The following is a 27,812-nucleotide window of genomic DNA, read 5'->3' on the forward strand; positions in this document are numbered from 1 at the left end:
TGAGCAGATGGTCAACCTTATGATAAATTCAAAATGGCCGCCATTACAGTATGCAAATTAGTTAAACTTTACAATTTATTTTGATAGTCCTAATTATATGCTATTAATGTTATATGCATTGTTTTTGCATGCAATGATAGGCTAAGCTCAAAGAGTCATTTTAAAAGTAGATGTAAAAAATCATTCCCCCCCCCAAAAAAAAAATCAGCGTATAGAGATTTAAGCAATTCAAACGGATTCCATGAAGAATTTATTTACTGATACTATTGAAGAAGATATAGACTCACGATTTCTTCCTAATTATAGGTAAAATAGTAGGTTGTGTTCCATTAATCATTTACAAAAATATTATTTCTGCAGTAAATAGCTGATATAGCATATAATGAATAAGACAAACTATTAAAATATAAAAATCAACAACTATTATTCCATTCTCTATCTACCCAATAATCCTATATCCTAGTAGAAAGCTTCGATAGATAACACCTACAGGTTGGCCAGGAAGTTGTGTTAACTTTACCAAAAATAAATAAGCACAGTTTTGTAAAATATTTTTTCTTCAGGGAGATCAGATTCTTTAAATTTTTCAGCCAAAATTTCTTTTGATGTCTTGCTCCACTTTTCAAACTTTGAGTAGTGGCAGCAAAGCAGTGGCACCTTTTTTTTGGGCAGCTGACCACGGCTGGTCTTTTAATCCTCTTAATTTTGTTTTTAGTTGCTGCATATGCTGGAGATAGGGGCCAAGACTTTTTAATCAAAGCTTGCTGGCTGACCTTCTGCCATGGCTAGAGTGCCATTTCCAGAGACAGAAAGGCTTACACCGTTGTTTGCCTCTTTCTGCTTGGTGTATAAATGTGTTGAGGGATCCTTTTTAATCTTGGTGCCAGTGCACCAGTATAGTTGTTATTCATCATTTTTTTGGTTTTTATCAGTTCCTCATTGTCAACAGCTTCTTATTTACTTTTAAAAGCTGGCCTCTATTAATAGAGTGGGTGCCCTCGTGCTCAACCTGGGGGATGTGCTGGATGGCTTGATGAGAAAGCACACCATTTTTTTTTTTATATCTGTTCAGTGTTTACTTCAAATAGGAATTACCCTTCTGTCAATGTACCTGACAAATCCCTCTATAGAGAGATCGGAGATAACCGAGAGTGGTGTCTTGAAGTCCTCTCTTATCAGATTGCATCATTTTATGTTGTGAAAATGATGGTATTATACAGACCTTTTCAATGTGTAACAATGTCAATGAAAGTGAATAAGCTGAATCCATTATGTGTTCTTTTCTATTAATGTATTACTTTATTCTTTTAGTGTTCTTGATTTTCTTTTTACTGTTCTTAAACTGGAACCGTTTTGATTTGATTTTTATTGCTACTTTATTATTGTTACTCATTGGTAAGGCAAACTATGCTGCGCATTAAGACAAATAATAGTAAATGTCTAGACGTTCTAAGTATAAATCTGAAGATAACCAAGAAGATGATATCAGTCACATAACCTCCTTGGTATCAGAATTAGGACTGGTGAGCAATACTTACTTCTCTTTTCTTGGGTGGAATTTCTTCAGGTAAATCCAAATAGCAACGACAATAAGAGCCACAACCAAAATGGAGATGAGCACATAAAAAAAGATGCTGACTGCAGATAGAGAGATGACGACTTCTGCAAATATAAATAAGTACACATAAGAAATGTTGATATTATATATCACAATGAAGTTATTATACATACATACATACATATATACATACTAGCAAAAGTACCTGTCGTTGACTGGGTTCAAAAACAGCCTACAGAAAATGGACTCTGATTTATGAAAGTATGATAGGTTATGAAAAGGAAGGGTTGTAAAGAGATAGCTTCGAATTTGGGGGTATTTTTTTTTCTTTTTTTTTTTACATAGGCATCACCACATTATCGAGGCCAAGAGGCCACTCAAGGATAAGGGTTAAAGAGTGTACAGTAGAAATTGGACAATATAATAATCATTAGTAATGAAAATTTGGTAAATTTGATAACTTATATGGAACGGCTCATCAAGAACTTATTTACATTAGACTTGAACACAACCATATTGTAGTCAGCCGGAAAGCAGGAAAACGGAAGACAATTCCACAGGCGTGCAGTTCTAAGAAAGAAGCTTTGTTCATGGAATCTACGTTTAGGTTTAGGCACAGATAAAGAGTGGGGGGAATTATTGATAGTGTTTACAGCTAGACGAGTGTTTCTTGTGAAAGTTTGGCGAGGGGGGGACCATAGATTGATGCTCAGTCGAACAATTTCCATGAAAATAACGATACATCAGAGACAAACTCGCAACATCTCTTCTGTGAGATAGAGGTTGCAAGGAAGAGAAAGGACATCTCCTACGAAGCTACGAAGTCTATTTTGAACTCTATCAAGGCAGGACAAGTCCTTTCTAGTATCAAAACCAAAGCAAAATATGATGAAAGTAAAAATAAAATAGATAAACCTTATAATTTATTATACCATACTTGTTCACACTGAAACACTTATCACAATATTCTGTGGATCTGTATTAAAAAATCTTGTTAAACTTTGTGACATATTTCCATTCTATGGAGATCAGGCGTGAACGAACACACCATAATTTTATTATACCATATTTCTTCAAACTGAAACATAATTATCAAAATATACTTACGCAGATAGATATGAAAGTCTTTATTAAAGTTTGTGCCTATTTTCATTCTATGGAGGCCAGGCGCGAAAGCAGACCCCACAATTTTATTATACCATCCCTATTTAAGTTAAAACATACTTATCAAAGTATTATTATGTACATTTATATCCAAAACACTTGTATACCTATTTTTTTTATTTTTAAATTTTTTATTTCCATACTTTGTGGACCAGGCGCGTATGCAGAACCCACAATTTTAATGAATCATCATTATGCCAGATTAAACATACCCATATCTGTGTCTCGATACATCTTCTACCATTATATATGATCAGTTTTCTATAATAGTCAACCATATAGGAGCCTATTCATGACCAGACACACACACAGACGTTCAGCTTCATATATATATATATATATATAGTAAAACTGGTAATTAGTAAAAACTTTAAGAGAGTGCTCAATACTATTGCAGAGCAAATATATGTTTTATTTTTTTATTACCGTTTTATCTGTTTGGCTACATATGTTTCCGATGTTGGACCATGTTTACGATCTAACAGTTTCGTCAGGCCTCGCAGAAGTGGTTGTTAGTCATTGGACTCCACTCCCCCCCCCCCTCACTATATCTATATATCTCCACCCACGTCTACCTGAATCTGCTACCCCCCACACACACAATGCAATCGAATGTATCTTTAACCTTCAAAACTGGAATATTGTCAACACCCGCCTCTTCCCTTTTTCTTTTTTCCTTCTTTTTTTCTTAAAAACACCTTTTTTCCAATGACTAACAACCACTTCTGCGAGCCCTTACGAAGCTGTTGGATCGTAAACATGGTCCAACATCGGAAATAGGGTATGGCATAAAGGTTTACTTCATAAGATCTCTAGCTATGGTATAGCTGGAAATGTCTTCTCAATTATTAAATCATTTCTTTCTGATAGGTTCATAAGAGTAGTAGTTGAGGGGCAAAAATCAGAAACCCACAGTATTAATGCCGGTGTCCCTCAAGGGTCCATCCTGGGCCCAACTCTTTTCCTGATCTACATTAATGATCTTCCAAATCACATCCTTACATCATTTGTAGACATTTATGCTGACGACACTACCATTTATGGTAGCACATCTAAGACAGTAAACGACCAAGTTCTCTCCAATTCTTTCTCCTCTGATCTTGAGCATGTAGTACAATGGGGAAAGGAGTGGCTGGTTACTTTTAATGCATCTAAAACCAAGCTTCTCTCTTTACATCATCAACATTCTGATCCCCATCTGGCATCAATTAAAATGAATGGCTCTCGTCTTGGGGAGGCCTCAAGTTTTGACAAGCTTCTGGGCTTGACCATTAGTCCTGATCTTAAATGGAACACGTACATCGAATCTGTTGCCAAGGCCGCTGGAAAAATGGTGGGTTCTTTCTATCGATCCAGTAGATATCTCACTGCTGATGCAATTCTCTATCTATATAAGAGCCAGGTACGTCCAAGGATGGAATACTGTTGCCACATCTGGGCAGGAGCTGCTAGAAAGGACTTGTCCTGCCTTGATAGAGTTCAAAATAGACTTCGTAGCCTCGTAGGAGATGTCCTTTTCTCTTCCTTGCAACCTCTATCTCACAGAAGAGATGTTGCGAGTTTGTCTCTGATGTATCGTTATTTTCATGGAAAGTGTTCGACTGAGCTTCAATCTATGGTCCCCCCTCGCAAAACTTTCACAAGAAACACTCGTCTAGCTGTAAACACTATCAATAATTCCCCCCACTCTTTATCTGTGCCTAAACCTAAACGTAGATTACATGAACAAAGCTTTTTTCTTAGAACTGCACGCCTGTGGAATTGTCTTCCGTTTTCCTGCTTTCCGGCTGACTACAATATGGTTGTGTTCAAGTCTAACGTAAATAAGTTCTTGATGAACCGTTCCATATAAGTTATCAAATTTAACAAATTTTCATTACTAATGATTATTATATTGTCCAATTTCTACTGTACACTCTTTAACCATTATCCTTGAGTGGCCTCTTGGCCTTGATAATGTGTTGATACCTATGAAAAAAAAAAGAAAAAGAAAAAGTCCAATGTGAACAAGTTCTAATTGAATCGTCCCCCTAAGTAATCCAAGTTACAAAATTCCCACTGTTTACTATGCTAAAATCACAATGACTAATGTATACCTATTAACCCTTATCCTTGAGTGGCCTCTGGGCCTTGATAAGTGGTGACATCCATGTAAAAAAAACAAAAAAACAAAAACATGGTCCAAGATCGGAAACATATGTAGCCAAACAGATAAAACGGTAATAAATAAAACATATATATATATATATATATAATTTTTTTGTCTGTTTTTTATAACGTCATATAGCCGTTAATATATTTAAAAAGATATAATGCAATTCATATTCTTTATGGAACAAATATGTCCGTTATAATTCAATATATATATATATATATATATATATTATATCTTTTAAAATATATTAACGGCTATATGACGTTATAAAAAAAACAGACCAAAAAATTATTCTCTTTAACAACGCTATGACCCTCTCCCCCTTTTTTTAAAAAATTTCCAACGACTTTTACGTTTCTGAAATGGAATAGGGTTATACATTTCATCAAAAATATATTTTCAAATATTTGTACTGGGGTTTTGTTTTCTTAATTTCATTCATCCAGAGGAACTCTCGAAATAAAGACAAAACGTTGATGAACACACAACTCGGTTTGTTTCATATATATATATTCATAAATTCTATAGGATTCATAAATTTTATAGGATTCATAAATACAGTTTAAAAAAAAAACAAACCATTATTCTAATTTACATCAGGATCCTTATAAGAAATTGAGATTCAAGGATTCTTGCTTAATTGGAGTTTAATGACTTTGTATTGAAATTAATACAAATCTGAAATATTTGAATTTTCGATTGACGTTGTGTCTACATTATGTACTCTTAAATCCCTTTAAAATTTTCCAAAGAAACTGAAATTCTGGGAATATTTATTAATTGATGTCTAATACCTATTGTTAAAATTTAAAAAACATCAGAGTTATATGAATATTTACAAGGACTGCCACGCCCTTTTTGCCTCCTCTGCAGAAAACTAAATTAAACTAAATATTGCTTATATTAGCCACCCTTACGCCTAGCAGTCGTGTTTCAAAATTCATAATGATAGGTTCCTTGTTACACTGAGGAAAAGTTAGAAAGTGACCATTTAAATACAATACAGGATAGTTTTCGTTTCAAAAAATATTACTGAAAATAGTTCTGGTTACAGTGTAAAAATTTTTTAGAAACTAAATAGGATTCAAAGACCCCAGAAAAATCCAATATGAAAGAGACAAATTCGAGTCTACACCGGTTTCTTCTGGATTGACTTTTTGATAAAAAAAAAAAGCCTGAGGTTTTCGATGCTTAATTTAGAGAAAGATTTATTTTAAGAAAAAACAAAACAAAACAAAAAACCCGAAACAATCGCAGACATCGTGTCTAAATACAGGGGGAAATTTCTTATAAGATAAAAAGGGAGGGGGTATTATATATATATATATATATATATATATATATATATATATATATATATATATATATATATATATACTCGGGGTTTTTTATTCAAAAGTAATGGACTAATGAATTCAACGAGGTTGTTAGATAGTGCTCAATAAAAAGAGCTGATAATACTTGTTTATTGTTATATAAACATGCTCACATCCTGCTGCTACAAATAGCCACTTGTTTCAATCAAACAACAGATATCATCAGGCAGCGACTTGACTATTCAAAAGTTCAATGAAGTATTCATTGAACTTTTGAATAGTCAAGTCGCTGCCTGATGATATCTGTTGTTTGATTGAAACAAGTGGCTATTTGTAGCAGCAGGATGTGAGCATGTTTATATAACAATAAACAAGTATATATATATATATATATATATATATATATATATATATATATATATATATATATATATATAAAGTTAGTCACTTAAACCCACATGCGCACATCTTGATGTTAAAATCATATGATTACTCTCGGCTTTCTTGAATGACATTTACGATTTATGCAAATGTTAATTTCAATGATATTCTGACCGTGGTTTGTTCTTTGCTAATGGAGTTAGAGATGGCTTTGTGGCCGGGTTTGAATTTCCTGACCAGTGGTAATCATGGCTCCCTACGCTGATGATTCCTGAAATGATGAATCACTAGTGTTTATAGGTAATAAAAATAATTATAGTAATATATATATATATATATATATATATATATATATATATATATATATATATAGTCATCCATATGCAGTACTGTTTCGTTGTATCACAATTCGTTAGTGCAGCTTGACTAGCCCCTAGCTGTGGATCGAACCTACAACCATCGCATTGACAGTGAGCAGCTCTAACCACAGATCTATGGACCGGTGCTGACAAATGATTCATCAAGTGCTTATTAAATAAGCATTTACCCATCGCTTAACAGTGCTTGTACATTTTCTTTGTTGTCATCTTGGATGTTATTCTCACAATGTTTCGACTGATGCAATCTTCAACCTTCTTCAGACGCATCGTGTTGAACTTGGGAATTTTAAACTGAACCTTTATTTTATTTATAAGAGTAGATTAGATCATCATCATCGCTTCCGTTCAGTCTCGAAAGACAATGGATACCCCCTGTGATGGTAGATGCATGCGTAATTATAAGGCAAGAGTTGCGCAATCTTCAACTGCACCGCTCTTGAATCGGCAGTGCTTGACTCCAGTGGCAAGGAGAAGTTCAGAATGACTGGAAACAATGCCGAGATAAGCGGAGAGCACATACAGCACTTGGAATTCCCAAATGGTCACCCATTTTAGTACTGATCGGGATTAACGTTGCTTAACTTCGGTGATCTAATGGAAACAGGTGCGTCAATGCAGATATGCTGTATATAGTAAATTGAACATGTGGTGTAATAAAGGTGTTAAGTAATAATCAGTTCTAAGTGATTCTCTTTTGGGGCCTGAAGGTTCAATCCTTGCTGAAATGCTAGTATATATATATATATATATATATATATATATATATATATATATATATATATATATATATATATATATAAAGTTAGTCACTTAAGCCCACATGCGCAGTCGATATTAACTAAAGATAAAATAAAAAATATTAACTTAAAAATTCTACCCGGTCATGGATGACAAAATGAAAAAAATAATCTACCGCCTTGCAATTAAATAAAGGTGTTCAATCTAAAATTTCCTATAGATTCTCAAGTTTAACAAGATGCACCTGAAAGTGACCATCGGTTAAAGCAAGCGAAACGTTGTGGGAATAACATGTAGCATGAGAACAACAGTCCAATGAATCCAAACGATCTTCGTTTCAAAATGATTTAATTGCTTTTTCCTTACCTTTTTCTTCAAAACTGAAATGTCGATGTGAGGCTTTAAAGTTTCCCAACTTGTGGTTGTGTAAAGAATCCTCAATAACCCGCTTTACTGTGTAGCTGTCCGTGTATGTCTTGTCGGAATCCGGATGCAAGTACTCAATAAATGTAAGGGTGAATTCCACTAGGGTTTCATTGAAAGTGTAACCGGGTCTGAAATAAAGCGAGAGACAAACCAAAACTAGTTGAGAGATTAATCTCTTATAATACTTTTTGAATAAAGCAATGACATTCACCTAACTAAATATGCATTCTGGCACAACTAAGGGTTTGGATTTGAGTTTTTAACCCCCTCCTCTGTCACATAAATAAATAAATTGATACAAAGGAAACAGTTTATCATATATAAAGTAAAGCCAGTCGATTCCCCGTTTCTTTGTGGGAATAAGTTTTCATGTGTATAGAATTAATACCATCGCCCATGAAGACCGTGACAAAAATTTACTAAGAGACATGTCTTTACTGATTCACCAATATATTCATATTTCTAGTATTTTGATTGATTCGTAGTGACCAACTAAATCAAATCGCTCGTCACGTAATTAAAGGAATGTATTCAGCTGGAATTTATTCATTTCAGGAACAATTTGGTTTTGTAACCGTTCGCTCACGCAATTCTATCAGCGTGTAGAATCGTGGTTATAACACGACCTTTTTACACACAAATCCATGGGACTATATTTTTGTCTATTCGCGCATGTAGACAGTGAACAGGCAAGAACATTTTAGAAAATCAATATAAAAAGCTTGACACGCCCAAAACAAATTAATTCTAGACAGCATTTCCCCATGTTGCTTCGACGCTGCCCGTATTAATCACACGTGTTTGACTCCGTCTAAAAGCAAGACCGTCTTAAAAGACAAGATGGCCGGTGAGCAAAAATAATTTAATCTGCTGACGTCATCACGGATAGTCCATACCGGTGACACCGGTAGTCACCGGTAGGCATTCGTAACGTCTTGAAGTCAGTGTAATATTTCTTTTTTTATTAAAATGCCTTCACGGTGCATCGTTCCAACTTGCTGAGGAAATTATCGTAAAGGACCAAAAAGTGACAGTATTTTCATTTCCGAAAGATAAAGAATTATAATGCAGTAAAAAAAAAAAAAAGATTTTACACCATCTCCATTCAGCAAAGTAAGTTTTAACGTGCTCCCCCCTGTATTTAACACGATGTAACTATAATTTAATTCAATATTATCATCCTAAATGTTCTACCATTCAAAAGAAGAAGCTTCAAATAAATTGCTAATATTAAAAAAAAAATTTTTACAGCATACAAAACTAATGAAAATGCGAGACAACATCGACTCTTTAAAACACGATTTTTTTAAGCTGTTGACACACGTTTAAAAATCTAACAAAAATTAATTTTCCTGAAATTTTTCAATATTTAAAAATAAATTATGCCGGCTGATAAAATTTTAAAACTTTTTTTTAAAGCTAGAAAGATAAAATTTAAAAATACTTATTATATATATATATATATATATATATATATATATATATATATATATATATATATATATATATATATATATATATATATATGAAACTAAACTAAAAAAAAAAAAACGCGCGTTCACTCGTGGTCTTAAACAGTCTTGGCCTTCGGGACCAGATCAAAGTGTAGTATCTGTTCTCCAGATGCTGCATTCTATTTCTTGTTCTCTTTCGGTGGAGGAGAAATCCTTCACGACTGAGACAATTTTTATTTTTGTACCTTTTCTCCACGTTAAAAAACGACCCTGGTGTCTAACTCTGTCCCGTGGGGAGGCATAGTAAATAAGTACAATTCATTTCATTAACGTAATTGGGTTTGTATTACTGTACACATAGATTCGAAAAAGTTGTCAAAAACAAATATATAACAAATAAATGTTATCAAAGGCAAGATAAGTTACTTTTCTACCAAATATTTTTCGTGTTTTTATTCAATGTAACATGTTTATTCAGCTCGAAAAACATAGTGTTTACCGATGTATTCGAAAATTCAAGATGGCGTCTGATTCTCTCTTTAACACGGTAAGTTTGGGATAAGGTGTTATAAATAAAAAACTATACAACATACTATTAAAAACCCGCCGAATATATGTCAACCTATGTCACGGTAACATATATTGAGCGAGTTTTTAACAGTATTTTATGCGGTTTTGTATTTATAACACCTTTTCCCAAACTTACCGTGTTAAAGAGAGAATCAGACGCCATCTGGAATTTTCGAATACATCGGTAAACACTATGTTTTTCGAGCTGAATAAACATGTTACATTGAATAAAAACACGAAAAATATATCCAGTTTGGTAGAAAAGTAACTTATCTTGCCTTTGATAACATTTATTTGTTATATATTTGTTTTTTGACAACTTTTTCGAATCTATGTGTACAGTAATACAAACCCACGTATTTTAACAAACTGAAAATATGGATATAAAAAAATGATTTTGCATGTTATTTTTGTTATGTGGTGAAATAATCTTAAATAAGAAACATGATTTTTTCTTTAGGTTAATTTTTTTACTGTGCAATATTTCATGAATTTATTAAAAATATTGTTTTTGATTTTGAAAAAAATATTGTGGTTCATTTTGATTAAAAAATATTCATTTTGATTAAAAAATATTCATTTTGATTTAAAAAAATATTCATTTTGCTTTAAAAAAAAGTTTAATTTTAATATTTGTTTATTGTCTTAACTCATATCAAATGTTTTGCTTGTGTTCTGCTTCAAATATTCATAATCTTACATGCATAATTTTTATTTAATTATATTAAATAAACTTCAAGTTTATTTCAAATCAAATCGTGTTCCTTCACTTTTTTAAAATGTAATTTATAAGTAATTAAAGAACGCATTCTAATCTTTAAAATCTATAATACAACGAAATATTCAATTGCTTATAATATACTTAAACAAATAACTTGTGTTTTTTTTAATTATTTTTTTATTATTAATATTAGATGAGTTTCAGTATAAATCGTGTTCTTTCTTTATTTCTTTATTTTAATCCAATTTTGAAGTTTTGTAACGCTGTCTGTAAAAATTACTGTTCATTATTGACAGTCTAAGAGTTCCACATATCTTGCTTGTTGGGACCTCGGCGATGACGTCATTTTTTCAGCTGGCCGGCCATCTTTATAACGAAGGCCACGCTAAAAGACATAAAACTGCATCGTTAAGAATACCAGGCTTAAACTGCATCAGATAAAATTACTCAATCCTTTACGAATGAAATTCACGCAAACAACAAAGAACGAATATTTTTTCTTTTACCTCCCTGTCACCTCTCTGCTATACATTCATTCACGGTATTTCTTCATAAAATATGTCGACAATAATAATTTCCTCAGTCATGAAAGATTTCCAGCTAATACCCTTCCAATGACACAAATATTATTTTTTTCACTTGGATTATAAATTCTGAACTCTTATAAAAATGCATGTTTCCCCGCTTTATTCATAGACTTTAATCTTATTAATTTCATACTTATGGGAGATCACGAACATACAGGATTGAATACAAATTACACATCTTCCATATATAAAAATAAAGTACTTTTGGTTAAATAAAATTTATTATTTGGAGTTTCAGAATTTGTTTCCGAGTTGTTGCTATTTCCTGAGGTTTCTTTTTTTTTTCTTGAGGAAAAGGAATTCTGGACTATGCTCTCGTCACCGTCGCGAATTTGGACGTCGGTCGTTACCCCTTTCCCTTTTTTTTTTTTTTTTACATAGGCGTCACCACTTATCAAGGCCGATCGGTCACTCAAGGATAAGGGTTAAAGAGTGTAGAGTAGTCAAAAGGACAATATAGTAATCATTAGTAATGAAAATTTTGTAAATTTGTTAACTTAAGTGGAACGGCTCATCAGAAACTTGTTCACGTTGGACTTGAAGACAACCATATTATAGACGGCTGGAAAGCAGGAAAACGGAAGACAATTCCACAGGCGTGCAGTTCTAAGAAAGAAGCTTTGATCATGGAATCTATGTTTAGGTTTAGGCACAGATAAAGAGTGGGGAAAATTATTGATAATGTTTTCAGCTAGTCTAGTGTTTCTTGTGAAAGTTTTGCGAGGGGGGACCATAGATTGAAGCTCAGTCGAACACTTTCCATGAAAATAACGATAAAGCAGAGATAAACTCGCAACATCTCTTCTGTGAGATAGAGGTTGCAGCGAAGAGAAAAGGACATCTCCCACCAGGCCACAAAGTCTATTTTGAACTCTATCAAGGCAGGAAAAGGCTTTTCTAGCAGCTCCTGCCCAGATGTGGCAACAGTATTCCATCCTTGGACGTATCTGGCTCTTATATAGATAGAGAATTGCATCAGCAGTGAGATATCTACTGGATCGATAGAAGGATCCCACCATTTTTCCAGTGGCCTTGGCAACAGATTTGATGTACGTATTCCATTTAAGATCAGGAGTAAAGGTCAAGCCTAGAAGCCTGTCAAAACTTGAGGCCTCCCCAAGACGAGAGCCATTCATTTTAATTGATGCCAGATGGGGATCAGAACGTTGATGATGTAAAGATAGAAGCTTGGTTTTAGATGCATTAAAAGTAACCAGCCACTCCTTTCCCCATTGTACAACGTGATCAAGATCAGAGGAGAGAGAATCGGAGAGAACTTGGTCGTTTACTGTCTTAGATGTACTACCATAGATGGTAGTGTCGTCAGCAAAAATGTCTACGAATGATGTAAGGATGTGATTTGGAAGATCATTAATATAGATCAGGAAAAGAGTTAGGCCCAGGATGGACCCCTGGGGGACTCCAGCATTTATACTGTGAGCTTCTGATTTTTGCCCCTCAACTACTACTCTTATGAACCTATCAGAGAGAAATGATTTAATAATTGAGAAGACATTTCCAGCTATAACATAGATGGAAGTAAATCTTTATGCCATATCCTATCAAAGGCCTTTGATATGTCAAGAGCAATTGCCCTAGAAAGGGTGCCTCTGTCGAGAAATTCGCTAATCCTATGAGATATAACTGTAAGCACATCTGCTGTAGATAACTGTAAGCACATCTGCTGTAGATCTAGCAGAACGGAAACCATATTGTGTGTCACTAAGAAGGTTATTTTTGCTGAGATGGTTGATTACTTCTCTATTTAACACAGATTTCAGCAACTTACTCATGACGCACAGGAGACTTATTGGCCTGTACTGAGAGGGGGATGAACGATCACCTGAATTCTTAGATACAGAGCATACTGATGAGATTTTCCAGGGTGATGGGAAGCAATTTTCCTTAAGACAACGTTTAAACAGTTTTCATTCAACATATATTTAGCTGCGTTTTTGTTAAAAAAAAAGAAGCCTTCTATCTGTTTAATAAACTAATACAAATGAAATGGTTTATCTTATATATAAAATAAAGCCAGCTGATTCATCGTTTCTTTATTAATAGCTTCTGTAATACAAGGTAAATATTTAAATCTGTTTCGATATAAACATGATTTCCTTTTTTTGTGTATATCCGAAAAAAAAAACGTATTTCCAATACATTGTTTTTTTTTGTTTACATAATTTATCCGGATCAATATTTTTATTTTACTTAATGATTCTCAGAGGAAGTAAGAATAATTTTCTTCTGCATAGAATTCATACCATTACTCCTGAAGACCAGGAACAACTTTAAAAGAAACGTATCTTTGCTTATTCCCGAATATGCCAATATTGGTTTTCGTAGGTTGAATAGACAACGTGGCCAACCGATGCTGACGTCACTTGGAAGCTTAAAATGGCGAAATGCGGATATAGGAACGAAATGCGTTTTAATAAATTTTCACGCAAAACATAAATAAATAAAAAAAAATAAATAAACAATACCGACTTTTTTTGCGTCTTCTCTTTTTCAAACATTTTTTTTACCGAAATATTTTGAAAATAGTTCGTTCATTTTTCGGACAATTTATTACCTAAATCTTCTTTTCCCCTCTTTTTCCGACAATTTATTGCCTAAATATTTCAAAAAAGATTCGTTCATTTAAATTTTATTTTAATTTTATTTATTTTAATTATTTTGAATTACATTTCATATACTTTATTTCAAGTATCGTACTATTAAAACGCATTTCGTCCCTATATCCGCATTTCGCAATTTTAAGTTTCCACGTGCCGTCAGCATTCGTCGGCCATGTTGCCTTATTCAACCTACGAAAGCCCATATTGCCCATATGAACTGAAATCAAGTATAAATGTTGCACTATGTATAACATTTATACTTATATATAAAGTTAATGTGTTTCTATATGCTTTCTCTCATCCATCATCAGATTCGATTGTTCCTCATACTTCATAAAAACACCATTTTAACAACATCTATTACCTTTGTCACTAAGCGATTCTATTTTATTTTACTAGGCACCGCCAAAAATGGCCGCAAAATCAAGTTGTTGTTGTTTTTTAAAACGAAATTACATTTATTAAAATCCATTATTTCTGAGTAACTTTTTTTTTCCAGAAAGATAAAACCCTGAATTTTATCATATAGAAAACAGAATAATGTAAAACTTTTTCTACTATTTTTAATTAAATTTTAAATGTTAAATTTTCCCCAAAAGTTAACAATTGACATTTTTTGTTTTGCACAGAAAACGTACATAAATATTTAAAAAAAAAAGAAGGTTTTTGAAATAATTTATTTATTTATTTATTGTCTAACTAAGATTTAGGATGATTTTCTAAGAGAATATGCAAAAATATTATAATATAAGTACCTGGATTTCAAATAATTCCACTTATTCATATAGGTAACCAGTTATCTCGCGTCCATCTAGAGTCTAGATCGACACTGTTTACGCTTGCGTTTGATAAGAAGCAAACTATAGAAGACCAAACAGGCCAAAAAAACTTATTTTTCAGTGACGAAAATTTCAATGTATTATTAAGCTGAGGCTGGCCAGTATCACATGGGTGACCATTTGTATGAGTTTGGTTTTTAATGTGTATGTGTGTGGGGGCCAGGCTCCCCAAAACGGGGGGGGGGGGGCAATTTAAAGCAGAATAAAAAAAAATTATTTCAGCGCATTTGGTCCACCGTAGTCGAAAGGCGGCAAACGTTTTCAAACGGGATCGAAAAAAAATGATGCTATTTTTAACACAAAGGGCACAATATTTATCGATTTTTTTTGTATCGATTCTTCAAAGCATGCCCTGTTTAATAATGGTCATGCATTATTCGGCTCGCTAAAAAAAATTGCTAATTTATTTATCAAAGATTTTAAAATGGCTTTTTTCGTATAAATATTAAATTTTTTTTTTTGTTTTGCTTAACTTAAATTAATTATTTTACTTAACATATTCACCGAATTTCACACTTCAAAACTCAAAAGCGGGATAATTAAACATAATCGAAGTTCTGATATTCAGACGTCAAAATAAGGTATGCAAACATTTTTTTTTTTTTTTAATCTATAATTCTGTCCCTTACAACAACACAATATGTTGTGTTCAGGTTCAGATGATTATTTTAAGCATATTTGTTCCCACTTCAAAACAAGGGGGGTTTTGTAAGCAAAAAATATATATATATAAATATCGTTTATGAAAAATAAGTACACTATTATAAAGTTCATTCTTCTCTTAATAATCGCTGAAAATTTCGTATTGATTGGATAATTACCTGATTTTTGGTAGATTTTTAAAAAGTACTGACCTGCCCCCCCCCCCCCCCCAGTTTTGGCGGTGCCTATATTTTACTCTTGCACTTTGCATTGTTTCATACCCTGCTGCACAATGTATTCTCTATGAATTACTATCTGTGACATTTTTTTTTATTCCAGAATCACAAAAAGATGAAATACTACATCGTCGGTTGTGTGATAATTAAAGTGCTCAATGTGAAAACCACAGAGCTGAATGTAAACAGACGATTTAAAACAAAATTTTATGGTCAAAGAAAACAATGCAGGGCAACGCCAGATAGGAACAGATAGTTTTTCTATATTTTTATAATACATCCTTATTTAATTTTTTTTTCTTTTATTAAAAAAAAACATAACCTTATTTTAGATCGATATTAAAATTATCTTACCTTAATTTGTTTATATTAACTTGCAACTGACTGTTTTTCAGTGTTTGGTGATAAAGCGAATTTATCTGGAATTTAAAACAAAATGCAACATTAGGAATATGGAAACGTTTGCTTATTAATAGACAATTAATTAATAGTTTTACATCAGTCATGTAAGCTTTTAATGAATAGGCATGATTACTTTGAACATCAACAATCTGCTTTTTTAAAAACAATGCTTAAAAATAAATAATAACAAGATTGGAACACATGCATTCTATTTGGATGAACAATTTGATGCTGAGAGAACGTTATTGAAAGATACACATGTATTTATAATTTACGTGACTGAAAAATGTACTTAGGTAATTCCTATTTCAATCACGTAATTTATTTCAGATTAAAAGAACACACACTTGAGTTAGATTATTTTGTTCTCTTCACTTACAACGAAGACGTTTGCTCTTTGCATAAGCAGCGGGGATCCTTCTTTGTATTCCACCTATAACAAAAGACAGGTGAACGACGTGCTGTTCAAAAACAAAAAATATCTCAAGTAAAAATTTTGTCTTCTTTTAGATCTTCCAACAATGCCAACATTTGCATAATCGCCCTCACTTTATATCTAACTGATTCTACTGTTTTCTGTAAAGACCATCAATTGACACAGGGATGAAAAACTCATCCAAAGGTAGATTTTTATTCCTGTTATTGTTTTGTTATATGGCAGGATCAAGTCTTCCTTCATCCTCCACTGCTATTTATATTAATCTAATTAAAAAAGAAGACATACTTATAGATTCACAAGCAAGGAAACCCGACGTTTCCCGGGATTGAATGAAAATCAACGAACTTCCAGTACTTTTATTATCATCAAAATCAGTAAAATCACTCTTTTTTCAATCAACTCGATTGATTGCCTGCTCTAGTCGGGAACACACCATGGTGTATCGGGCGGAAGCTTCAGGTGCCTCCCCACAGTGACTTAAGTCCACAATACATTGTAGTCTATATTGCACTGTAAAGTACCTACTGTTGATTTTATAAATTTATTTTTATATAATGGCTTGAATTAACGTTTAAAATACAAAAGTAAAGTATCATGATTCAATTGTGCTCTAAACAGAAACATTAATTTCAAACGCGCCCCTATTTTATCAAAGAATCTATTGTTGATTTTATACAGAAAATAATAAGAACCTCCAAAAATTTATTGGACAAATGCTTTTTTCTTTTCAATAAATCTTAGCAGTCTATTGTTAACATCTGATGTTAGATTTTCAATTTTAATTGCTGGTTAGTTGTTTGCAGCAACTTTAATTGACTCTTAGACGTTATACATGCTGTTCCATAAGAATGAACATCTCTTTTCAGGATGCTCCACAGGTTCTCAATGGGATTCAAGTCACAGCTATTTGAAGACCAGTCCATAAGAGAATCTTCAACAAATCCTTTTTGTTTCAACCAGGATTTAGTAAACTTTGATGCATGACTTGGTGCGTTGTCTTGCATAAAGACCATAGATCAACACTTAGATAAAGACTGGTTATCAAGCCATTCAAAGAAATGTTGCTCTAGAAAATCAGAGTAACACTTGGAATTCATTTAAACCTCGCCTGTCACTTCAAATGGACCTACGAACTAATTATTAATAACCCCAGTTTATATCATGATTCCACCGTCCCTTGTTGGTGTTAAAAAATTGTCTTGAGTCATGTAGCTTGAAAACCTATCTACAAGCCCATTCATCGGTCTTATTGAGGGTGATCCTTGATTCATCTGTAAAAATCACTTTACTGAAATTAATTTTCATGTATTTTTTGCCCACTGCAATCTTATTTCCAAATGTTTTTCTCATTAAAATGGGTTTATTTATTTTTTACACCAGCAAACTCCCGTAATGCTTTACACCTTGTTTACCTTGACAACAAACTCCAGCGGCCTCAAATATAAACACACTTGACACATTTGGGCTTCCTATTAATTCTCTTTAGATATATATAATAATTGATGTCACTTTGTTACATTTCTGAATTCAACATGAGACTTTTTTCTTTGGTTGAATTCTCATTTGACATATTTTCTTGATTGTTCGATGATCTTTTTTTTTCACATAGGAATCACCATTTATCAAGGTCCGAAGGCCACTCGAGGATAAGGGTTAATGAGTATACATTAATCAATGTGATTATAGCATAGTAAACGTAAGTGGTGGGAATTTTGTAAATTAGATTACTTAGGGGGACGGTTCATCAAAAAACACTAGTTGAAAACACTATCAATTATTCCCCCCCACTCTTTATCTGTGCCTAAACCTAAACGTAGATTCCATGAACAAGGCTTCTTTCTTAGAACTACACACCTGTGGAACTGTGTTCTGTTTTCCTGCTTTCCATCTGACTACAATCTGATTGTCTTCAAGTCCAACGTAAACAAGTTCTTGATGAGCTGTTCCACTTAAGTTAACAAATTTACCGAATTTCCATAACTAATGATTACTATATTGTCCAACTGACTACTGTATACTCTTAACCCTTATCCTCGAGTGGCCTCTGCCTTGATAAGTGGTGATACCTATGTAAAAAAAGCAAAACAAAAAAACTTGTTTACGTTGGACTTGAAGATAATCAGATGGCAGTCAGCTGGAAAGCAGGGAATCGGAAGAGAGTTCCACAGGCGTGCAGTTCTAAGAAAGAATCTTTGTTCATGGAATCTACATTTAGGTTTAGGCACAGATAAAGAGTGTTTGTAGCAAGGACTTTCCTTTTCTAAATTCTTTTCATTCATTGTTAGTTCATTTTTATGAGCCATAATACTAAATACTAGTTCTTGCAAATAATCTCTTGACACTGAAAATTGCTATAATTACTAAAAAAAAAAATAAAAATATAAATATCAATCTGAACTTGAATATAGAAACTTGATTGCTTTCATACTTACTTGCTTTACAGTACAAATTATTTCATTCGATAATACGTATGAATTTTACATAAAATGTGTGACAATTATTCTTTTTCGTATAATCTCTATGTATGCAGTTTACAAAAGGGAACAAGTGAAAAAGACTAGATGTTAAGAGTATATGTATGCTGCATTGTCATTACTGCTGACTTTGCATAATTTGTAGGGCTATGACAACTGAATATTCTTATCATTGTTTTGACTCTCGAGTATATATCTGACACAGTTAGACAATCGAGAACCACATCATATTATCTAAAAACATATAAGATATTAACTGATATATACTCGAAAGTCAAAATAATGAAAAGAATATTCTCTTGTCATAGCCCTAATAATTAGATTGGGCTAATGTTCATGAGAACTGGAGAAACATACAAGGTTATTAGAGGCTTCCATAACTATAAAGTCTGATTGCTGTTATGAATACATTTTTGTAGGGAAATCAACCAAAGAATTTTTCTTCATTAAAAATAGAAAGCAAACATCGATTTAACAGCCAAATTCTATAAAACATAAATTTTATGAAAGACAAAAGGGAAGACCAACACAAAAAACTTAAATGCCATCAAAAGAAGCAAAAAATCAACAAACTTATGCAGCAAAAATATAAATTAAAATTAAAATTCAAGTATGGCACACAGAATAGAAATTCAAATACAGTGCAAAATGCATACTGTGTTACCCCCCCCCCAATACCACTCATGGAATCGTTGATAAAATTCACGATCCTTTCTGCAAAACCATATTTGATACAAATAAACTTTGCTCTATGTCTGATTTGTTCACATAGTTTCTGTCATGAATGTCTAACAGTCTTTGTTTTAATGCCATTCACTGATATGAAGGGGGCACTTTGGTGATCATCTCATCAGTAGGCGTGATTGGACTTCATGATCGGCACACCTTAAGACCTACAGATTCCTTTGTGCTGTGAATATCTTACAAGGCAGAACAAGAAGTTGAAGCTAAATCGAGCATCTTTCATGGAAATAACAGTAGAGTAGAGAAAGACTAGCAATGTTTCTATGATTAGAAAGTCGCTGTGAATAACAGAAGAGATAATTCTCCATTAGATTGCAGAGTCGATTTTTGCCAACGTAAAAAAAAAAAGAAGAATACTTTAAGAAGCACCTTCTCAGATGTGGCAGCAGTACTCGAATTTAGGATGTATCTGACTCTTATATTGGTAGAAAATTGAATCAGGAATCACGTATTTTCTGGAGTTGTGGAATGAGCTAACCGTTTTTGCAGTAACCTTAGCAACAGATTTGATATTAAGACTCAAATACGCTTCTTCTCAATAGATGTTTTTCCTATTTATTAGCTGCCTCCTCATCATGGTTAGACGTGACTCAAAGTCAGTTTAATGTGAGGAGCATCCTGTATAGATATGATTCAGAGCAGTTGATAGTGGATGAAAAGTATTTCTGATCTTCATCCATTACTCAAGAGAGAATGAAAAAAATATTTTGCATCTTACATATAACTGCATACTAATCTAATAGGAGAGAACTTGAATGCCTACTAGACGTTTTCCTTGAGTGTCTAAGGTCTCTCTGTACACGGCTTTGCCAGGACAACCTGGCATGAGGATACTTTTCCCTAAAAGTAAACCCTGACTAAATATTCAAAATCACATTTCGTATTCGCTGCCCAAATAAGATCTGCTCACTATGGCTTACTCACATTAGGTCTTACAAGGAATGGTGCACCTTCTCCAAGTGATGTTACCTCAAGTAATAGCACAAAGCTGGATACTCCACCAGACTCGATAAATTCTTGTCCTGGAATCCAGTAATACCAAGATACCAAAACAAAAGATATCCTACAACATATGAAAATGGTTAATTGGGGAGAGGAAAAATGTTCTCAATTTCTTTTCTAACTCTGTGTTCGAGAGATAAAGAACTTTAATGGAACATTCGAATATCTATGTATCTCATATAGAGTTCAAGTGTTAAACCCAGGTAGTGGGCCCCTTGATTTCTTAGAACATCAACAGAAGTAAAATAATCTAATGATAGTTAACTGATAATGACTGCTCAAGATGAAGGCATGATGACCAATGCTTTTAAAAAGATGAGTGGTCTCAACAATGAAAACAAATGCACGTTCTGCCACACAGAGGTAGAGAGTGTGAGCCACCTAACATCCACTTGTAAGCTTCTGCTGGTGAATGACTACTATGTAATGCGATACAATGGAGTGTGTAATATCTTTACTGGACCATCTGTAAAAAGTTGAATATCGAATGTAGCAGCAAGTCCTGGGAATATGTTTACTGGAAAGAACAGTTGGAAATAAGTCGTACACCATCCACTATGACTATGCAATTTCTAAAGCTACGTACCTTGAAAACAGAGATATTAAACCTGAGATAATGATATGGGACAGAAAAATAGAACCTTAGTAAAAGTCAGTGTCCCTAACGATGCTGGCTTAAGGCTTTAACAAAGTTGAGAGAGAAAAGATAACGAAATACCAAGGTCTTATATTCGACATGAAAAGAAACTGGAATCTTAGGAGGATTTCCATCATTTCAGTAATAATAGGAGCAACCAGACTCATGAAAAGAATTTGAAAAACTACCTAACGAGTATATCCGGTGAATCAAGTGCAAGAGAAATACAAACATTTTCACTTAAATGAACAGTTAGAATATTAAAAAAGATCTCTCGATTGCAGTGTTTTAAATAGTAGGTGTATACCTGGCATCCAGTAGCATACCCCATCCCCAGCAAAGACAAAATGATAAAAAAAAAATTGAAAAGAGATAGCTTACCTGAACAGAAATTAGAAGTGCTTTAATGCAAACTTACCTGATTCTTAAATCGAGCTTTAAAGCTTTTGTCATTGGTTTTTGAAAAGCGATGTTCAACTTCTACCGAGACTTTGTACATTTTTTTCACTGAAAAGAAAAAAAGATTGTATTGTAATTCTAATCAAAAAGTATTTGCACGGTCTATCACTAAATTTACATTTTCTCCAACGGTGATTTCTCGTTTTCTGTGAATTTTTAGATCTTTTAGTTCTTTGTACAGTCTATAAGTCTCTCTGTATTTTATGTTTCTTTTTTTAAGCAATTGTGTTGTGGTTTAGTTACTATTTTCAAAATATGAACGAAAATTTTATTTTTACTAGTTTATTTCTGTATTGCCTTCAAAATTCCAAATTGAAATGGATACTGAGAAAAAGATTTTCTTTTTTCTAATGAAATGAAAATGATTTCACTTGAAAATAAATTTCATTTTACAAAACTAGCTCTCCAAGAAATGTAAATGAAACAATTTTTTTGCATAATTACAAAAAAAAAAAAAACTTACACTTTTCTTTCATTTTTTCCTTCAATTCTGTAAACAAACTCGCGCACACGCGTGTGTGATGCCTATATCGAGAATATTCTTGATACTAACAATAGGATAAATTTCAAACCCATATAACTTTTAAAAAAAATCGATAACTTTATAAACATATTCTCAAATGCACTTAATCGAATATAAAATTGATAATTAAGATGCCTTGTTTTGAACGGGTAATTAAAAACAAAAGTGATACCAAAACGTAAAGAACATTATATCTTCCTTGAGATTCTATATTGAAGGTCGCAAACAAGCCTAACCAGAGATGACACAACAGTGAGGAGAAGTTGTTAATAAGATTTGAAGCAGCCACGACACAACGCCAAGAAACAAGGAACCATGATACGAATCTGACAAAGAAACAAATGACAATGCAATGAGAAAGAAAAGATGAAACACAAACACTTTTCCAATGAAAACAAACAGTGAATTTCCAACAGTTTATGGCACTGAAAGATCGGATAAAATATGCAGTTGATGAAATAGATGGGAATTTCTGTTTTATTATATGACTATCATGGATTTTAAAATTTTATAATTCATTGGCCAGACATAATCAAATGTCGATTTGACAGATGCAATACTATTTTGGTCTGATAACGAGAATCCGACAAGATAACTTTACAAGTTAGATTAATTTATTGAATGCAATTTTCTATTTCATTTATAGCTTGGGAGTTCATAGCTTTCTCGACAGTATTAGTGCATAAGTTACCACGATAAATCTAGTTGGATTTGAACTCAGCATGGCTAACTTCACAGTCAGTGGCAGTACCTATTAAGCCTTGAGGAGAGTGGAGAAAAGAGTAAGAAAAGAACCTGCTTACTTGATAGCTGAGGTGTTGGCATATTTTACACTGACACCAGTTATCAATATTCGAGTCAAAACAAATATGATAATATTTAAAATACAGAGTGGGGCAGAGCAACATGCTTAATTTAAATAAGCAAGTTGCTCTGCCCCACCCTGTACTTATTCTTAAGGCAGAAAAAGCCTGTAATTTCACAGAGTTCCTTAACACCATCTTCCACTCACATTTCTTTTCATTTGGCCATGTTTGTTATGTTCTTTCTTTGTAGATTTACATTCATATAAATAAGTCAATAATTCTTATTGTGTATAGTAATTCTTAATAATAGGTACAGTTGCTCGTTAACTAATTACTGGATATTACTTAGAATTCCCTTGCTAAAAAATATTATCAGTAATTGTTATTTAGTAAAAATGTAAGTTTAAACGTGCCTTCTATCACTTATAGACCGTAGTTGCATGGCTGCCAGGCTTATTATAGATTTCGCCTTGGTTTTATTGTTAGGTTGACTACATGAAACAAGGCCTGTTTAAAGTTAAAGATTTAGGCAAAGAGAAGACAAAGAAAAAGAAATCCTCGAAGGGCAGGAGTTAGGGTTAGACATGTGGGTTACATAATACATTTTATTAAAAAAAAAAAAACCTTATCTTTGTATCTATCAAATGAGCCGGTTAAAAGCACTGAAAGTAATTGGTGTGAGATAAATGTCATTTGATTCCGAAGACGTTAGAATTGGCTGAGAATAAAAGATCAAGGCAGGAAGACATTTAAGATTAAGAAAAGTAAAAGAATGGAGAGAAAAGAAGAGAATAAAAATAAAAAAGAAAATGGAAAAAAGAGAAAAAAAGAAACGAGCAGATAAGAATAAATGGAGCAATAAAAGAATAAAAGTCTAAATATAAAGATATCAAGGAATTTAAGGGGAAAGAAGAAGGTGAATTAGAGCAAAATAAAAAATAAAATAAAAATGATAAGGGCAGAAAAAAAAAAGATTTTTCTTCTGCGTTTTATGCTTATATGCACATTTAATGCTACCAATACTCATGGCAAACGATTCATTACATATAATTAAGTGAGCGTGATGTTATTTCCCCATAGCTGACGAGAGAGCTTGTGGGTTCATAACTTTTCAAGAGTGTTAGTGTGTAAGCGAATGAAATTGCAAAATCGACTTTGCAATCTAGTGGGAGATTAATTTTTCTTTTTCCTCCGGTTATTTTATTACACAACAGACGTCGCTATTTTGTCTCTATTTTGTTGATATTTCTATCTAGGTGTTCGACTGAGCTTCAGTCTTTGCCCCTCCCATAAACAAGAGAGAACTTGTTTTTTCTACCAACACTACAATTAACTTTTTTTTCTTCTCATGTGTACTTAAAATCAATAAAAACTTCCACAAGCAAGAATTTCTTTCCAAAAACTCCCCCACCCGTGGAACACGTTACCGATGGATTGTCTCCCTACAGACCAAAACATCGTCGGTTTTAAGTCAAATATGAACAAATATCTGTCAAGTAATCCTATGAATTAATCAAACATCGTTCTCAATCGTTTCATAGTTCTGTTCCATCATCCAACTGATAATTTCATTAACCATATCCTCGAGTGGATTTTGGCCTTGATAAATAGTGAACGATTACTATTAAAAATAAAAAAAGATTTGAAATCAACATATACTCGAGTGACAAAATTTGGAAGAAGATATCAAAGAACAAATGGAGGAAGATGAATAAAAGAAGGGAAGATGATAAAAAAACGATTCTAAGTTGGATAGATTATATGTTGGATAGATTATATGTTGGATAGATTATATGTTGGATAGGTTATAAGTTGGATAGATTATAAGTTGGATAGGTTATAAGTTGGATAGGTTATAAGTTGGATAGATTATATGTTGGATAGATTATAAGTTGGATAGATTATAAGTTGGATAGGTTATATGTTGAATAGCTTATATGTTGGATAGGTTATAAGTTGAATAGGTTATAAGTTAAATAGGTTATCAGTTGGATAGGTTATAAGTTGGATAGGTTATAAGTTGGATAGATTATAAGTTGGATTGGTTATAAGTTGGATAGGTTATAAGTTGGATAGATTATATGTTGGATAGATTATAAGTTCGATAGATTATAAGTTGGATAGGTTATATGTTGAATAGATTATATGTTGGATAGGTTATAAGTTGAATAGGTTATGTTAAATAGGTTATAAGTTGGATAGGTTATAAGTTGGATAGGTTATAAGTTGAATAGATTATAAGTTGGATAGGTTATAAGTTGGATAGGTTATATGTTGGATAGATTATAAGTTGGATAGGTTATATGTTGGATAGGTTATATGTTGGATAGGTTATAAGTTGAATAGGTTATAAGTTGAATAGGTTATAAGTTGGATAGGTTATAAGTTGGATAGGTTATAAGTTGGATAGATTATAAGTTGGATAGGTTATATGTTGAATAGATTATATGTTGGATAGGTTATAAGTTGAATAGGTTATGTTAAATAGGTTATAAGTTGGATAGGTTATAAGTTGGATAGGTTATAAGTTGAATAGATTATAAGTTGGATAGGTTATAAGTTGGATAGGTTATAAGTTGGATAGATTATAAGTTGGATAGGTTATATGTTGGATAGATTATATGTTGGATAGGTTATAAGTTGAATAGGTTATAAGTTGGATAGGTTATAAGGTGGATAGATTATAAGTTGGATAGGTTATAAGTTGGATAGATTATAAGCTGAATAGATTATAAGTTGGATAGGTTATAGTTGGATAGATTATAAGCTGAATAGATTATAAGTTGGATAGATTATAAGTTGGATAGGTTATCAGTTGGATAGATTATAAGCTGAATAGATTATAAGTTGGATAGATTATAAGTTGGATGGATTATAAGTTGGATAGGTTATAAGTTGGATAGGTTATAAGTTGGATAGATTATAAGCTGAATAGATTATAAGTTGGATAGATTATCAGTTGGATAGATTATAAGTTGGATAGGTTATAAGTTGGATAGATTATAAGCTGAATAGATTATATGTTGGATAGATTATATGTTGGATAGGTTATAAGTTGGATAAATTATAAGTTGGATAGATTATATGTTGGATAGGTTATAAGGTGGATAGATTATAAGTTGGATATATTATAAGTTGGATAGTTTATAAGTTAGATAGATTATATGTTGGATAGATTATAAGTTGGATAGGTTATAAGTTGGATAGATTATATGTTGGATAGGTTATAAGTTGGATAGATTATAAGTTGGATATATTATAAGTTGGATAGTTCATAAGTTGAATAGATTATATGTTGGATAGATTATAAGTTGGATAGATTATATGTTGGATAGGTTATAAGTTGGATAGATTATAAGTTGGATAGATTATATGTTGGATAGGTTATAAGTTGGATAGATTATAAGTTGGATAGGTTATAAGTTGGCTAGGTTATAAGTTGGATAGGTTATAAGTTGGATAGATTATAAGTTGGATAGGTTATATGTTGGATATATTATATGTTGAATAGATTATATGTTGGATAGGTTATAAGTTGAATAGGTTATAAGTTGGATAGGTTATAAGTTGGATAGGTTATAAGTTGGATAGATTATAAGCTGAATAGATTATAAGCTGAAGAGATTATAAGTTGGATAGGTTATAAGTTGGATAGGTTATAAGTTGGATAGGTTATAAGTTGGATAGATTATAAGTTGGATAGGTTTTAAGTTGGATAGATTATAAGCTGAATAGATTATAAGTTGGGTAGATTATCAGTTGGATAGATTATAAGTTGGATAGGTTATAAGTTGGATAGATTATAAGCTGAATAGATTATATGTTGGATAGATTATAAGTTGGGTAGGTTATAAGTTGGATAAATTATAAGTTGGATAGATTATATGTTGGATAGGTTATAAGTTGGATAGATTATAAGTTGGATATATTATAAGTTGGATAGTTCATAAGTTGAATAGATTATATGTTGGATAGATTATAAGTTGGATAGATTATAAGTTGGATAGATTATATGTTGGATAGGTTATAAGTTGGATAGATTATAAGTTGGATATATTATAAGTTGGATAGTTTTTAAGTTGGATAGATTATGAGTTGGATAGAAAAAAATAGAATTTTGTAATTTTTTTTTATTAGGAAGTCACCGTTTATCAAGACCCAAGGGCCACTCAAGGATAAAGATTAAGTGAGTGTCAGGTGGTTGGTGAAACAATACCATGATGATTGCTAATGATGATGGTGATTGGGTAGAATTTGATTACTTAAAAGGACTACTCAACAAGAACTTGTTTACATTGGACTTAAAAAGACCATGTTCTAGTAAGCCTAGAAGCAGCCTCGCGGTATTAAAATAATATCCTTCTAATATGCTTCTAAGCTGACTCTAACATGGTCGTTTTCAAGTCCAATATAAACAAGTTCTTGTTGAGCAGTCCTTTAAAATAATCAAATTATGAACGTATTGGAAGAAGTAAAGAAGATTGATAGTTAGGGAAGGATAGAAGAAAAAAAGAGAGAGCAAGAGTATATTGAAAGAG

The 27,812-nt window shown here is 32.5% G+C and overlaps 1 protein-coding gene across 1 annotated transcript in view; it reads right to left on the reverse strand.

Moving 5' to 3' along the window:
- The window catches only part of LOC145249753 (sushi, von Willebrand factor type A, EGF and pentraxin domain-containing protein 1-like), a 352,081-nt gene that overhangs the window by 31,448 nt on the left and 292,821 nt on the right, over window positions 1-27,812 (reverse strand). Inside the window, exons 26-29 of the mRNA XM_080111697.1 lie at window positions 21,905-21,993; window positions 16,143-16,207; window positions 8,059-8,246; window positions 1,539-1,662 (exon numbers count right to left, since the gene is read on the reverse strand). Coding sequence (XP_079967823.1) covers window positions 1,539-1,662; window positions 8,059-8,246; window positions 16,143-16,207; window positions 21,905-21,993 — 466 coding nt within the window. The remainder of the gene's footprint in view (window positions 1-1,538; window positions 1,663-8,058; window positions 8,247-16,142; window positions 16,208-21,904; window positions 21,994-27,812) is intronic.

This window comes from Euprymna scolopes, chromosome 1, assembly GCF_053919585.1.
Source record: "Euprymna scolopes isolate OS-2025 chromosome 1, ASM5391958v1, whole genome shotgun sequence".
NCBI classification, from domain to species: domain Eukaryota; kingdom Metazoa; phylum Mollusca; class Cephalopoda; order Sepiida; family Sepiolidae; genus Euprymna; species Euprymna scolopes.